This window comes from Tachypleus tridentatus, chromosome 10, assembly GCF_004210375.1.
Source record: "Tachypleus tridentatus isolate NWPU-2018 chromosome 10, ASM421037v1, whole genome shotgun sequence".
NCBI lineage: Eukaryota > Metazoa > Arthropoda > Merostomata > Xiphosura > Limulidae > Tachypleus > Tachypleus tridentatus.
In genome coordinates, this window is record NC_134834.1 from 118,327,209 (window position 1) to 118,345,737 (window position 18,529).

General features: G+C 28.7%; 1 protein-coding gene across 2 annotated transcripts in view; it reads right to left on the bottom strand.

Annotated features, from left to right (window-relative positions):
- The window catches only part of LOC143230165 (zeta-sarcoglycan-like), a 392,495-nt gene that overhangs the window by 353,021 nt on the left and 20,945 nt on the right, over window positions 1-18,529 (bottom strand). Inside the window, exon 1 of one of the 2 annotated variants that reach the window (XM_076463244.1) lies at window positions 12,594-12,750. The exons of the other annotated variant lie outside the window; for it this stretch is intronic. Within the exon in view, the coding sequence (XP_076319359.1) occupies window positions 12,594-12,613 (20 nt within the window). The 5' untranslated portion in view covers window positions 12,614-12,750. Of the gene's footprint in view, window positions 1-12,593; window positions 12,751-18,529 lie in introns of those variants that run through there. 2 annotated transcript variants of the gene reach the window in all.

Sequence of the window (18,529 nt, forward strand, 5' to 3'; positions counted from 1 at the left end):
ATTTGATGTATAGAGGGATCACTAGTATATTTAATCTATATAGGAAACACTATTATATTTGATGTATAGAGGGATCACTAGCATATTTCATCTATAAAGAAATCACTAGTATATTTGATTATAAAAAGATCACTCGTATATTTAATCTCTAAAAAGATCAGAAGTATATTTGATCCATTAAAGGATCACTAGTATATTTAATACACGAAAGGGAAACCAGTATATTTGACCTATAAAATTTTCACTACTGTATTTCATCTATAAAATAATCACTAGTATATTTGATCTATGTAGGGATCACTTGTATTTTTGACGTCTAAAGGGATTACTAGTATATTTGATCTATAAAGGGATCACTGGTATAGTTGATCAATAAAGGAATCGCAAATATGTTTGATCTATATAGGATCACTACTATATATAATCAAAAAGGGATCACTAGTATATTCGATCTCTATAGAGTTCATTAGTATATTTGATCTATATAGGGATCAGAAGTATATCTGATATATAAAGGTTTCACTAGTATATTTCATCCATAAATGGATAACGAGTATATTTAATCTATAAAGAGTTCAATAGTATATTTGATATATAAAGGAATCACTAATATATTTGATCTATATAGGGGTCAATAGGATATTTAGTCTATAAAGGGATCATTAGTATATTTAATCTATAAAGTAATCACTGGTATATTTGATCTATATAAGGATCACTAGTATATTTGATGTATATAGGGTTCACTAGTACATTTAATCTATAAATGGATCAATACTATATGTAATCCATAGAAGGATCACAAGTATATTTAATCCATAGAGGGAAAACTAGTATATTTGATCTATAAAGGAATCAGTAGTATATTTGATGTATAAAGGGTTAACTAGTATATTTAATCCATAAAGTGATCACTAGTATAGTTAATATAAAGTGATCACAAGTATATTTGAGCTATAAAGAAATGAACTATATTTGATCTGTATAGTAATCATTGGTATATTCGTTATATATAGGGATCCCTAGTATATTTAATATATTAAGGGATCACTAGTATATTTAATGTATACACGGATCATTAGTATATTTAATATATAAAGGAGTCACTAGAATATATAATCAATAAAGAAATCACTATTATATTTAATATATACAGGGATCAATAGTATATTAGACCTAAATAGCGATCAGTAGTATATACCATGTATAAAGGGATCACCAATATAGTTAATCCATAAAAAATATATATAGGGATTACTAATATATTCGATGAATAAAGGGTTCACTACTATATTTAATCCATAAAGGGAGCAATAGTATATTTAATCAATAAAAAAAATCACTAGTATATTTAATCTGTATATGAATCGCTAGTAAATTTGATCTGTTAGGGATCACTATTCTATTTGATCAATAAAGAGATAACGAGCATATTTTGTCTATATAGTGATAACTAGTATATTTGATCTATGTAGGGTCACGAGTATATTTGATGTATAAAGGGTTCACTAGTATATTGAATCCAGAAAGTGATCACTAGTGTATTTAATGAAGAAAGAAATCACTAGTATATCCGATCTTTAAAGAGATCACTAGTATATTCAATCTTTAAAGAGATCACTAGCATATTCGATCTTTAAAGAGATCACTAGCATATTTTATCTGAAGATGAATCTCTAGTATATTTGATCTGGATAGGGATATCTAGTATTTTAACCTAGAAAAGGATCACTAGTATATTTATTTATATTGGGATAACTAGTATATTTAATCCAATAAGGTATCACCAGTATATTTCATAAATAGAAGGATCACTAGTATATTTGATCTATATAGGGATGACGAGTATATTAATGTATAAAGAGTTCACTAGTATATTTAAACCATAGAGTGATATCTAGTATAGGGATCACTAGTATATTTAATCTATAAATACGCAACTAGTGTATTTGTTCTGAAAATATATCACTAGTACATTTGATCCATAAACGTATAACTACTATATTTAATCAATAATGAAATCGTTACTATATTTCTTCTATAAAGGGATCACTAGTACATTTGATCTATATTTGGATTACTAGTATATTTGATCTATAAAGCGGTCACTAGCATATTTGATCTATAAAGAGATCACTAGCATATTTGATATATAAAGAGATCACTAGTATATATTATCAGTATATTAATCGCTAGTATATTTGATCTAGATTGGGATCACTAGTATTTTGACCTACAGAGGGATCACGAGTATATTTGATGTATAGTGTTCACCAGTATATTTAATCCAGAAAGTGATCACTAAAATATTTGAACTATAAAGTTATCACTAGTATATTTACACAATAAAGAAATCACTAGTATATTTAATTCATGAAGAGATCACTAGTATATTTGATATATATACGGATCACTTGTATATTTCATCAATAGAGGGATCACGAGCATATTTGTGGTATATAGGATTCACTAGTATATTTGATCTATATTTGTATCACTAGTATATTCAATCTATAAAGGGATCACTAGGATATTTGGTCTGTAAAATAAACACTAGTATATTTGATCTATAAAGAGATCACTAGTATATATTATCTGTATATTAATCGCTAGTATATTTGATCTATAGAGGGATCACTAGTATATTTCATGTATAAAGAGTTCACTAGTATATTTAATCCATATAGGGATAACTAGTATATTTAATATATAAAGGAATCAAAAGTATTTTGGTTCTATATAGGGATCATTAGTATATTTCATGTATATAGGAATCACTAGTATATTTCATGTTAAAGGGTTGACTTGTATATTTAATCCGTAAGTGGATTACTAGTATATTTGATCTATAAAGGAATCACTAGTATCTTTGATCTATAAAAAGATAACTAGTATATTTTATCGGTATATGAATCACTAGTACATTTGATCTATAAAGAAATCATTAGTATATTTAATCCAGAAAATGATCACTAGAATATTTGATCTATGCAGTGATCACTAGTATATTTACTCAATAAAGAAATCACTAGTATATTTAATCCATAAAGAGATCACTTGTATATTTGATGTATATACGGATCACTTGTATATTTTTTCCATAAAGGGATCACCAGTATATATCATCAATAGAGGGATCACTAGTATATTTGATCTATATAGGGATCACGATCATATTTCTGGTAAATAGGGATCACTAATATATTTTATCTATATTTGTATCACTAGTATATTCGATCTATAAAGGGATTGCTAGTATATTTGGTCTGAAAAATAAACACTAATATATTTGATCTATAAAAAGAGATCACTAATATATATTATCTGTATATTAATCGCTAGCATATTTGATCTATATTGAGATCACTACTATTTTGACCTAGAAAAGGATTACTAGTATATTTAATCTATATAAAGATAACTAGTATATTTAATCCATAAAGGTCTCACCCGCATATTTCATGAATAAAGGGATAACTAGTATATTTGATCTATATAAAGATCACGGGTATATTTGATGTATAAAGGGTTCACTAGTATATTAAATCCACAAACGGAATACTAGTATATTTGATCTATAAAGATATTACTAGCAAATTTTAACGGTATATGAATCGCCAGTATATTTGATCCAGATATGGCTTACTAGTTTTTAACCTAGAAAAGGATCAATAGTATTTTTTGATCTATATAGAAATCACTAGGATATTTAATCCATAAAGGATCACCAGTAAATTTCATAAATAGACGGATCACTAGTATATTTCATATATATAAAAAAAATCACTATTATAGTTAATCCATAAAGAGATCACTACTATATTTAATCTATAAAGGAATCACAAATACATTTCATGTATGAAGTGATCACTACTATATTTAATCCATAAACGGAATACTTGTATATTTGATGTATATAGGGATTACAAGCATATTTGATGTATAAAGGGTTAACTAGTATATTTAATTCATAAAGAAATCACTAGTATATTTGAACTATATAGGGATCACTAGTATATTCGATCTATAAAGTGATTACTAGTATATTTTATCTGTATATGAATCGCTAGTGTATTTGATCTAGATAGAGATCACTAGTATTTAACCTAGAAAAGGATCACTAGTGTATTTGATCTATATAGGGATAACTAGTATATTTGATCTATATAGGGATCACGAGTGTAACAGATGTATAAAGAGTTCACTAGTATATTTAATCCATATAGAGATAACTAATATATTTGATCTATATAGGGATCACGAGTATAACAGATGTATAAAGAGTTCACTAGTATATTTAATCCATATAGGGATAACTAGTATATTTGATCTATATAGGGATCACGAGTATAACAGATGTATAAAGAGTTCACTAGTATATTTAATCCATATAGGGATAACTAGTATATTTGATCTATATAGGGATCACGAGTATAACAGATGTATAAAGAGTTCACTAGTATATTTAATCCATATAGGGATAACTAGTATATTTGATCTATATAGGGATCACGAGTATAACAGATGTATAAAGAGTTCACTAGTATATTTAATCCATATAGGGATAACTAGTATATTTGATCTATATAGGGATCACGAGTATAACAGATGTATAAAGAGTTCACTAGTATATTTAATCCATATAGGGATAACTAGTATATTTGATCTATACAGGGATCACGAGTATAACAGATGTATAAAGAGTTCACTAGTATATTTAATCCATAAAGAGATCACTAGTATATTTGATGTATATACGGGTCACTTGTATAATCTTTCCATAAAGGGATCACCAGTATATTTCATCAATAAAAAGATCACTGGTATATTTAATCCATAAAGAGGTCACTAGTATATTTGATGTATATACGGATCACTTGTATATTTTTTCCATAAAGAGATCACCAGTATATATCTTCAATAGAGAGATCACTAGTATATTTGATCTATATAGGGATCACGATCATATTTCTGGTAAATAGGGATCACTAATATATTTTATCTATATTTGTATCACTAGTATATTCGATCTATAAAGGGATTGCTAGTATATTTGGTCTGAAAAATAAACACTAATATATTTGATCTATAAAAAGAGATCACTAATATATATTATCTGTATATTAATCGCTAGCATATTTGATCTATATTGAGATCACTACTATTTTGACCTAGAAAAGGATTACTAGTATATTTAATCTATATAAGGATAACTAGTATATTTAATCCATAAAGGTATCACCCGCATATTTCATGAATAAAGGGATAACTAGTATATTTGATCTATATAAAGATCACGGGTATATTTGATGTATAAAGGGTTCACTAGTATATTAAATCCATAAACGGAATACTAGTATATTTGATCTATAAAGAGATCACTAGCAAATTTTAACGGTATATGAATCGCCAGTATATTTGATCCAGATATGGCTTACTAGTTTTTAACCTAGAAAAGGATCAATAGTATTTTTTGATCTATATAGAAATCACTAGGATATTTAATCCATAAAGGATCACCAGTAAATTTCATAAATAGACGGATCACTAGTATATTTCATATATAAAAAAAAATCACTATTATAGTTAATCCATAAAGAGATCACTACTATATTTAATCTATAAAGGAATCACAAATACATTTCATGTATGAAGTGATCACTACTATATTTAATCCATAAACGGAATACTTGTATATTTGATGTATATAGGGATTACAAGCATATTTGATGTATAAAGGGTTAACTAGTATATTTAATTCATAAAGAAATCACTAGTATATTTGAACTATATAGGGATCACTAGTATATTCGATCTATAAAGTGATTACTAGTATATTTTATTTGTATATGAATCGCTAGTGTATTTGATCTAGATAGAGATCACTAGTATTTGACCTAGAAAAGGATCACTAGTGTATTTGATCTATATAGGGATAACTAGTATATTTGATCTATATAGGGATCACGAGTATAACAGATGTATAAAGAGTTCACTAGTATATTTAATCCATATAGAGATAACTAATATATTTGATCTATATAGGGATCACGAGTATAACAGATGTATAAAGAGTTCACTAGTATATTTAATCCATATAGGGATAACTAATATGTTTGATCTATATAGGGATCACTAGTATAACAGATGTATAAAGAGTTCACTAGTATATTTAATCCATATAGAGATAACTAATACATTTGATCTATATAGGGATTACGAGTATAACAGATGTATAAAGAGTTCACTAGTATATTTAATCCATATAGAGATAACTAGTATATTTGATCTATATAGGGATCACGAGTATAACAGATGTATAAAGAGTTCACTAGTATATTTAATCAATATAGGGATAACTAGTATATTTGATCTATACAGGGATCACGAGTATAACAGATGTATAAAGAGTTCACTAGTATATTTAATCCATATAGGGATAACTAGTATATTTGATCTATATAGGGATCACGAGTATAACAGATGTATAAAGAGTTCACTAGTATATTTAATCCATATAGGGATAACTAGTATATTTGATCTATACAGGGATCACGAGTATAACAGATGTATAAAGAGTTCACTAGTATATTTAATCCATATAGGGATAACTAGTATATTTGATCTATATAGGAATCACGAGTATAACAGATGTATAAAGAGTTCACTAGTATATTTAATCCATATAGGGATAACTAGTATATTTGATCTATATAGGGATCACGAGTATAACAGATGTATAAAGAGTTCACTAGTATATTTAATCCATATAGGGATAACTAGTATATTTGATCTATATAGGGATCACGAGTATAACAGATGTATAAAGAGTTCACTAGTATATTTAATCCATATAGGGATAACTAGTATATTTGATCTATACAGGGATCACGAGTATAACAGATGTATAAAGAGTTCACTAGTATATTTAATCCATATAGGGATAACTAGTATATTTGATCTATACAGGGATCACGAGTATAACAGATGTATAAAGAGTTCACTAGTATATTTAATCCATATAGGGATAACTAGTATATTTGATCTATATAGGGATCACGAGTATAACAGATGTATAAAGAGTTCACTAGTATATTTAATCCATATAGGGATAACTAGTATATTTGATCTATATAGGGATCACGAGTATAACAGATGTATAAAGAGTTCACTAGTATATTTAATCCATATAGAGATAACTAATATATTTGATCTATATAGGGATCACGAGTATAACAGATGTATAAAGAGTTCACTAGTATATTTAATCCATATAGGGATAACTAGTATATTTGATCTATATAGGGATCACGAGTATAACAGATGTATAAAGAGTTCACTAGTATATTTAATCCATATAGGGATAACTAGTATATTTGATCTATACAAGGATCACGAGTATAACAGATGTATAAAGAGTTCACTAGTATATTTAATCCATATAGGGATAACTAGTATATTTGATCTATATAGGGATCACGAGTATAACAGATGTATAAAGAGTTCACTAGTATATTTAATCCATATAGGGATAACTAGTATATTTGATCTATACAGGGATCACGAGTATAACAGATGTATAAAGAGTTCACTAGTATATTTAATCCATATAGGGATAACTAGTATATTTGATCTATATAGGGATCACGAGTATAACAGATGTATAAAGAGTTCACTAGTATATTTAATCCATATAGGGATAACTAGTATATTTGATCTATATAGGGATCACGAGTATAACAGATGTATAAAGAGTTCACTAGTATATTTAATCCATATAGGGATAACTAGTATATTTGATCTATACAGGGATAACGAGTATAACAGATGTATAAAGAGTTCACTAGTATATTTAATCCATATAGGGATAACTAGTGTATTTGATCTATACAGGGATCACGAGTATAACAGATGTATAAAGAGTTCACTAGTATATTTAATCCATATAGGGATAACTAGTATATTTGATCTATACAGGGATCACGAGTATAACAGATGTATAAAGAGTTCACTAGTATATTTAATCCATATAGGGATAACTAGTATATTTGATCTATACAGGGATCACGAGTATAACAGATGTATAAAGAGTTCACTAGTATATTTAATCCATATAGGGATAACTAGTATATTTGATCTATATAGGGATCACGAGTATAACAGATGTATAAAGAGTTCACTAGTATATTTAATCCATATAGGGATAACTAGTATATTTGATCTATATAGGGATCACGAGTATAACAGATGTATAAAGAGTTCACTAGTATATTTAATCAATATAGGGATAACTAGTATATTTGATCTATACAGGGATCACGAGTATAACAGATGTATAAAGAGTTCACTAGTATATTTAATCCATATAGGGATAACTAGTATATTTGATCTATACAGGGATCACGAGTATAACAGATGTATAAAGAGTTCACTAGTATATTTAATCCATAAAGAGATCACTAGTATATTTGATGTATATACGGGTCACTTGTATAATCTTTCCATAAAGGGATCACCAGTATATTTCATCAATAGAGGGATCACTAGTATATTTGATCTATATAGGGATCACAAGTATATTTGTGGTATAACGGGTTCACTAGTATGTTTAATCCAGAAAGTGATCACTAGTATGTATGAAACCCCACTGAGACGAAAACTAAAATTCAATTTAGTGTTTAATGGGTATTGTTCTTTTTTCATTTTAATCCTCTGAGACACGGTGTGGTTTCCTTGTTTACTTTAACACGCTAAGATACGGTGTGTTTATTTTAATCCGGTTAAACAACGTGTGTTTTCTTTGTTACTTTAACCCTCTAAGACACAGTGTGGTCTCTTTGTTTGTTTTAATCCTCTAAAAGACGGTGTGATTTCTTTGTTACTTTAATCTTCTAAGAAACGGTGCGGTTTCTTGTTCGTGTTAACCCTCTGAAAAAAGATGTGTTTTTTTGCCTCTTAGCTTTATATTGAAAACAAACAAGTCCTCCAGGCGTCCCGTAGTACTTTAAATTACTTTTCAGTATGTAACCAGAATTTGTGAAATGGTTTCATCAACTTGTTGTTTTCCATATTTCCGGAACGTTTATCTCTTCTTTCAGCAATAATTTCCTGATTGTAATAACTTTGTTGCCATGAAATATAACTTTAGAAACAGATTATTGCGTGTGCATCATTGAATTATGTGTGTCAGTTCTGTTTTTTAAGTTCTACAACTGTAAGAAATCAAGTTTTAAAAAGTTTAGTTTTGTTACTGGAAAATAAGGCGTGATTGACCAAGAAATAAGGATGACAAAATCTCTTCGAAAACAGCGATCAATATTATAATAAACTCAAGCCATCTCCCACGAATGGAGAGAAGAAACAAGTGACAGGGTTGTTTTGTTTATCTAACGCCTACTGAATAATGGATTACTTTTACTTAGACAGGTGGGGGTCAGAGAGTGGGGGCTGATTTACTGGAAAGACAAGCAAACGGACTGTGTAATACTTCAGTGAACAAAGATAAAACAAAGAGAAAATATGGAAACAATGTATTCAGTTGGGAGATTAGACATCTTTTCCAAACAGTAATATACTAAAGACTAAACAAAAACAGTGCAGTAAGAACGATTTATAGTTTTAATTTATTCGTCTTTCTTTTTTTACGTTTTTATGTTGATAATTTCGAGCTGGAAAAACCAAATAATTGTAAGAATTTTCAATTATATATATTTTTTTTCTCTTAAGTGCTCAAATGGTCTTTCTGTACAGAACGAAGAAGCCAAACTGACAATAACTTAGAGCTTGTTTTGGGGTAATTTTTCTTACATCAGACACTGATTTGAAGAAAAGTGGATAATTTCAAGAATTTCCAGTTTTAGGAAATAAGAGAAACAAGAAGATGTTAGAAAATATCCGATTCAAGAAACATTGTTTTTACTTGGGGAAGACTTTAGAAAAAGATGAAAGACGATCCCAGAAAGTGTTACCATTAAATATGGCGAACAGAAAGAAAAACGACAGAATAATCAGAAGTCACTTGACAAAATCATTTCAAAAGGCTTAACAACTGGAAAGAATCGACACATTTTAACACTTGAGAGAAGTATAGTTACCTTGCAAAGTTTCATGAACCAGTCTTATAAAGAATATACTTTATAGCATCCACTTTGTTTGTCTAGGTGTTCCACTATAAACAGTCATTCAGTGGCTGTTCGTCTATAGACAGTAAATAGCACACACTGTGTGTTCCATTATAAACAGTGATTCAGTGGCTGTTCGTCTATAGACAGTAAACAGCACACACTGTGTGTTATCTCGCTGTTCCACTATAAACAGCTATTCACTGACCTTCTTCACTATAAACAATAAACAGTATCCACTTATTGTCTAAATGTTCCACTATAAACACATTAGGTTTTGTACATTTCCACGTATTTAATAAATATTCACCTTGCATTAGAACGGTCATATCTGTCATTATACACGAAATTTAGTGTTAGAAACGACAGGTTGTTTATTATATATTCACAAAACCAATCTACTGTTTGCTTTCAGATAAAGCGACTCGATAAAAAGGTAACCCACATTAATTCACAGTGTATCGACCCCAAAATGAAAAGAAAATACAAGCCATATTAAGTCACAAAATGAGAAACCCCAATATGTTACAATGTACCTTACTCTTAGTTTCAACACCATTACTGGCATCTTTAACTATAATATTTTTTAGCTTCAACACTGTTACTGGTATCTTTAACTATAATATTTTTTAGTTTCAACACTGTTACTGGTATCTTTAACTATAATATTGTTTTTAGTTTCAACACTGTTACTGGTATCTTTAACTATAATATTGTTTTTAGTTTCAACACTGTTACTGGTATCTTTAACTATAATATTTTTTAGTTTCAACATTGTTACTAGTATCTTTAACTATACAATTTTTAGTTTCAACACTGTTACTGGTATCTTTAACTATAATATTTTTAGTTTCAACACTGTTACTGGTATCTTTAACTATTATATATTTTTAGTTTCAACACTGTTACTGGTATCTATAACTATAATATTTTTTTAGTTTCAACACTGTTACTGGTATCTTTAACTATTATATTTTTTAGTTTCAACACTGTTACTGGTATCTTTAACTATAATATTTTTTAGTTTCAACACTGTTACTGGTATCTTTAATTATAATATTTTTTAGTTTCAACACTGTTACTGGTATCTTTAACTATAATATTTTTTAGTTTCAACACTGTTACTGGTATCTTTAATTATAATATTTTTTAGTTTCAACACTGTTACTGGTATCTTTAACTATAATATTTTTTTAGTTTCAACACTGTTAATGGTATCTTTAATTATAATATTTTTTAGTTTCAACACTGTTACTGGTATCTTTAACTATAATATTTTTTAGTTCCAACACTGTTACTGGTATCTTTAACTATAATATTTTTTAGTTTCAACATGATTATTGGTATCTTTAACTATATTTTTTTAGTTTCAACACTGTTACTGGTATCTTTAACTATAATATTTTTTAGTTTCAACACTGTTACTGGTATCTTTAATTATAATATTTTTTAGTTCCAACACTGTTACTGGTATCTTTAACTATAATATTTTTTTAGTTTCAACATGATTATTGGTATCTTTAACTATATTTTTTAGTTTCAACACTGTTACTGGTATCTTTAACTATAATATTTTTTAGTTTCAACACTTACTGGTATCTTTAACTACAATATTTTTAGTTTCAACACTGTTACTGGTATCTTTAACTACAATATTTTTAGTATCAACACTGTTACTGGTATCTTTAACTATAATATCTTTTAGTTTCAACACTGTTACTGGTATATTTAACTATAATATTTTTTTAGTTTCAACACTGTTACTGGTATCTTTATAACATTTTTTAGTTTCAACACTGTTACTGGTATCTTTAACTATAATATTTTTTAGTTTCAACATTGTTACTAGTATCTTTAACTATATAATTTTTAGTTTCAACACTGTTACTGGTATCTTTAATTTTTTTTTAGTTTCAACACCAATGCCCCCCGCTAGTACACCGGGATTTATAACGCTAAAATCAGGGATTCGATTCCCCTCGGGAGGCTCTGCAGATAGCCTGATTTGGATTTGCAATAAAAAAACACACACACTAACACCATTATCGGTGTTTTTAGATTGTAATATTTTTAACTTCAAAACCATTACTGGTGTTTTAAGATTGTAATCTTTTTTAGTTTCAACACCATTACTGGTGTTTTTAAATTTCGATAGTTGTCGTTTAATAATATAGTAAATTATTTACCAACGCTGATAATGTCATTATTTTTAACGTTGCTGTATTACACTCAGAGTGACAACACTTTTCATGTTGTTGTAACAGTGATAAGCAGAAATTTATCTGTTACTGTAAAGACATCATTTGCTGAAGAATTCAATAATAAAACCATCCATACACAAGTGACGAACGTTTATCTGACGTATTTATCTGTCTTCTTTCATATGGATCTGTTAATTCCATACAAGCGAAGAACGAACGTGAAACAGTTCTACCAGTAACGAGTATTTTAAACCTAAATATCTGTACTCACCGATAGTCACTGTCCCTCATGAACGCATGAGTGGTTGGACCCCTAGTTCGTACCCACTTAAACTTCTTCGCAATATGTACAGAATCGCTACCCGTTTTAGACCAGGAACTAAGAGTAAACGTGTCCTTCAGCTAGTTAATCCTCGAGGAAAGGAGAACGTGGTGAAGATAGGTCTATTATTGGCCAGCGGCCAGGCTAGGTCTACTTACAAGTTCCTCAAACATAGATAAACAATGAGACGTCGAACAAGTAGCTAGTTGCCAAGAATAATGGCTTAGTATAATTTAACACTCAACCCTTAACAGCAGTGAAATTACCCGGCTAATCAAAGTAATAATATAGTGGTTAGAATAAACGCAGAAACCACAATAATAAAACAATATATTCATAAGACTGAAAAACTGACAGCCTCAGTGATCACTTGAAATGCAAACCAGCGAAACGAGTTATCTTCTACAGTTGACAAGTTAAACATGTGCCAGACAACACCACTTACATACATGTTGTTTTATTGTGTAATAATGACAAACACATTGTTACTTGTACAGTACACCAGTAAAGCGCATTTATAAACAATTACACAAAACTATGCGAAAGCAATACATAATATACAGTAAAATACGTAAATAAAGGGATACATAATGTACAGTAAAATACGTAAATAAAGGGATACATAATGTATACTAAGGTATGTATATAAAAGAATACATAATTTACAGTAAGGTATCTAAATAAATGGATACAGTATGTACAATAAGGTATGTAAATAAAGAAAAACATAATTAACAGTAAGGTATGTAAATAAAGGGACACATAATGTACAATAAGAAATGTAAATAAAGGGATACATAAAGTACAATATGGTATATAAATAGAGGGATACACAATGTAAAATAACGTAGTTAAATAAAGGGATACATTATATACAGTAAGGTAAGTAAATAAGGAGATACATAATTAACACTAAGGTATGTAAATAAAATAATACATAATGTACAACAAGGTATGTAAATAAAAGGATACATAATATATAATAAGGTAGGAAAATAAAGGGATATATAATGTATAGTAAGGTATGCAAATACAGGGATACATAATGTATGGTAAAGTATGTATATAAAGAGATACATAATGAACTGTAAAGTAGGTAAATAAAGGGATACATAATGTACAATAAGGTATGTCAATAAAAAGATACATAATTAACAGTATGGTATATAAATAAAGGGATATATAATGCTCAGTAAGGTATGTAAATAAATGGACACAATGTATAACAACCATTGAAAATAAAGGTATACATAATTTACAACAACGTAAGTAAAGAAAGAGTTACAAAATGTACAATAACGTAAATAAAAAAAATATACAATGTATATTAAGGTATCTATATAAAGGATACATAATGTACTATAACATATGTAAACAAAGGCATATAAAATATATAAGAAACAGTAAGGGCGTAAATCAACGGATACATAATGTACAATAAGTTATGCAAATAAAGGGATACATAAAGTATAGTAAGATATGTAAATAAAGGGATGCATAATGTACAATAATGTATGTCAATAAAGGGATACATAGTGTATAATAATCCATGAAAAATAAATGGATACATAATGTACAATAAGGTATGCAAATAAAGGGATACATAATGGTATGAGAAAAAAGGATACATAATATAGAGTAAGTTAAGCAAAGAAACGGATAAAAGGATACATAATATAGAGTAAGTTAAGTAAAAGAAACGGATAAATACTGTACAACAAGGTATATAAATAAACGGACAAATAATGTATAATAAGCTAAGAAAATAGAGGGATACACAATTTACAATAAGGAATGTACATAAAGTGATACATAATGTACAATAATATATTTAAGTAAAGGGATACATAATGTAGAATAAGGTAGGTAAATACAAGAATACATAGTATAGAGCAACGTATGTAAATAAAGGGATAGATAATGTACAGTAAGATATGTAATAAAGGGATACATAATGTACAATAAGGAATGTAACTAAAGGGATAGTAAAATATGTTTATAAAGGGATACATAATATAGAACGAGATATGTAAATAAGGGGATGCATAATGTAGAATAACGTAGGTAAATAAAGGATACATAATAAACAAGATATTTAAATAAAGGGATACATATTGTAATATAAGGTATGTAAATAAAGGGATACATAGTGTAAAATAAAATAGGTAAATAGAAACATACATAATTTATAGTAAGGTATGGAAATTAAAGGGATACATAATTTATAGTAAGGTATGGAAATTAAAGGGATACATAATTTATAGTAAGGTATGGAAATTAAAGGGATACATAATTAACAGTAAGGTATGTAAGTAAAGGGATACATAATGTACAATAAGGTATGTAAGTAAAGGGGTGCATGTAAATGTGAATAATGAGATACATAATGTAGAGTACGTTATGTAAATAAAGGGATACATGATGTATTGTAAGGAATGTAAATAAAGATATACACAACGTATAGTAGTTATATACAATAACTACAATAATCAATGTGTTCCTTGTTTACTACACTACAATAATTACAATAATGAAAGTGTTCCTTATTTACTGCAGCAACATAACTACAATAATGAAGGTGTTCCCTATTTACTAGACTACAATATCCACAATAATAAAGGTGTTCCTCATTTACTAGACCACAATAATAAAGGTGTTCCTTATTTACTAGACCACAATAATAAAGGTGTTCCTTATTTACTACACTACAATAACCACAATAATAAAGGTGTTCCTTATTTACTAGACCACAATAACCACAATAATAAAGGTGTTCCTTATTTACTAGACCACAATAATAAAGGTGTTCCTTATTTACTACACTACAATAACCACAATAATGAAGATGCTCCTTATTTACTAGACCACAATAACCACAATAATAAAGGTGTTCCTTATTTACTAGACCACAATAACCACAATAATAAAGGTGTTCCTTATTTACTAGACCACAATAATAAAGGTGTTCCTTATTTACTACACTACAATAACCACAATAATGAAGATGTTCCTTATTTACTACACTACAATAACCACAATAATAAAGGTGTTCCTTATTTACCAGACTACAATAGCCACAATAATGAAGGTGTTCCTTATTTACTGCACTAGAATAGCCACAATAATGAAGATGTTCCTTATTTACTGCACTACAATAGCCACAATAATGAAGATGTTCCTTATTTACTAGACCATAATAATGAAGGTGTTCCTTATTTACTACACTACAATAACCACAATAATGAAGATGTTCCTTATTTACTAGACTACAATATCCACAATAATGAAGGTGTTCCTTATTTACTAGACCACAATAACCACAATAATGAAGGTGTTCCTTATTTACTAGACCACAATATCCACAATAATAAAGGTGTTCCTTATTTACTAGACTACAATATCCACAATAATAAAGGTGTTCCTTATTTACTAGACCACAATATCCACAATAATAAAGGTGTTCCTTATTTACTAGACTACAATATCCACAATAATGAAGGTGTTCTTTATTTACTAGACCACAATAACCACAATAATGAAGGTGTTCTTTATTTACTAGACCACAATAACCACAATAATGAAGGTGTTCCTTATTTACTACACTACAATAACCACAATAATGAAGGTGCTCCTTATTTACTAGACCACAATAACCACAATAATAAAGGTGTTCCTTATTTACTAGACCACAATAACCACAATAATAAAGGTGTTCCTTATTTACTAGACCACAATAATAAAGGTGTTCCTTATTTACTACACTACAATAACCACAATAATGAAGATGTTCCTTATTTACTAGACCACAATATCCACAATAATGAAGGTGTTCCTTATTTACTAGACCACAATAACCACAATAATAAAGGTGTTCCTTATTTACTAGACCACAATAACTACAATAATAAAGGTGTTCCTTATTTACTACACTACAATAACCACAATAATAAAGGTGTTCCTTATTTACCAGACTACAATAGCCACAATAATAAAGGTGTTCCTTATTTACTGCACTAGAATAGCCACAATAATGAAGATGTTCCTTATTTACTGCACTACAATAGCCACAATAATGAAGATGTTCCTTATTTACTAGACCATAATAATGAAGGTGTTCCTTATTTACTACATTACAATAACCACAATAATGAAGATGTTCCTTATTTACTAGACTACAATATCCACAATAATGAAGGTGTTCCTTATTTACTAGACCACAATAACCACAATAATGAAGGTGTTCCTTATTTACTAGACCACAATAGCCACAATAATAAAGGTGTTCCTTATTTACTAGACCACAATAACCACAATAATGAAGGTGTTCCTTATTTACTAAACCACAATATCCACAATAATAAAGGTGTTCCTTATTTACCAGACTACAATAGCCACAATAATGAAGGTGTTCCTTATTTACTGCACTAGAATAGCCACAATAATGAAGATGTTCCTTATTTACTGCACTACAATAGCCACAATAATGAAGATGTTCCTTATTTACTAGACCATAATAATGAAGGTGTTACTTATTTACTACACTACAATAACCACAATAATGAAGATGTTCCTTATTTACTAGACCACAATATCCACAATAATAAAGGTGTTCCTTATTTACTAGACTACAATATCCACAATAATAAAGGTGTTCCTTATTTACTAGACCACAATATCCACAATAATAAAGGTGTTCCTTATTTACTAGACTACAATATCCACAATAATGAAGGTGTTCTTTATTTACTAGACCACAATAACCACAATAATGAAGGTGTTCCTTATTTACTACACTACAATAACCACAATAATGAAGGTGCTCCTTATTTACTAGACCACAATAACCACAATAATAAAGGTGTTCCTTATTTACTAGACCACAATAACCACAATAATAAAGGTGTTCCTTATTTACTAGACCACAATAATAAAGGTGTTCCTTATTTACTACACTACAATAACCACAATAATGAAGATGTTCCTTATTTACTAGACCACAATATCCACAATAATGAAGGTGTTCCTTATTTACTAGACCACAATAACCACAATAATAAAGGTGTTCCTTATTTACTAGACCACAATAACTACAATAATAAAGGTGTTCCTTATTTACTACACTACAATAACCACAATAATAAAGGTGTTCCTTATTTACCAGACTACAATAGCCACAATAATAAAGGTGTTCCTTATTTACTGCACTAGAATAGCCACAATAATGAAGATGTTCCTTATTTACTGCACTACAATAGCCACAATAATGAAGATGTTCCTTATTTACTAGACCATAATAATGAAGGTGTTCCTTATTTACTACATTACAATAACCACAATAATGAAGATGTTCCTTATTTACTAGACTACAATATCCACAATAATGAAGGTGTTCCTTATTTACTAGACCACAATAACCACAATAATGAAGGTGTTCCTTATTTACTAGACCACAATAGCCACAATAATAAAGGTGTTCCTTATTTACTAGACCACAATAACCACAATAATGAAGGTGTTCCTTATTTACTAAACCACAATATCCACAATAATAAAGGTGTTCCTTATTTACCAGACTACAATAGCCACAATAATGAAGGTGTTCCTTATTTACTGCACTAGAATAGCCACAATAATGAAGATGTTCCTTATTTACTGCACTACAATAGCCACAATAATGAAGATGTTCCTTATTTACTAGACCATAATAATGAAGGTGTTCCTTATTTACTACACTACAATAACCACAATAATGAAGATGTTCCTTATTTACTAGACCACAATATCCACAATAATAAAGGTGTTCCTTATTTACTAGACTACAATATCCACAATAATAAAGGTGTTCCTTATTTACTAGACCACAATATCCACAATAATAAAGGTGT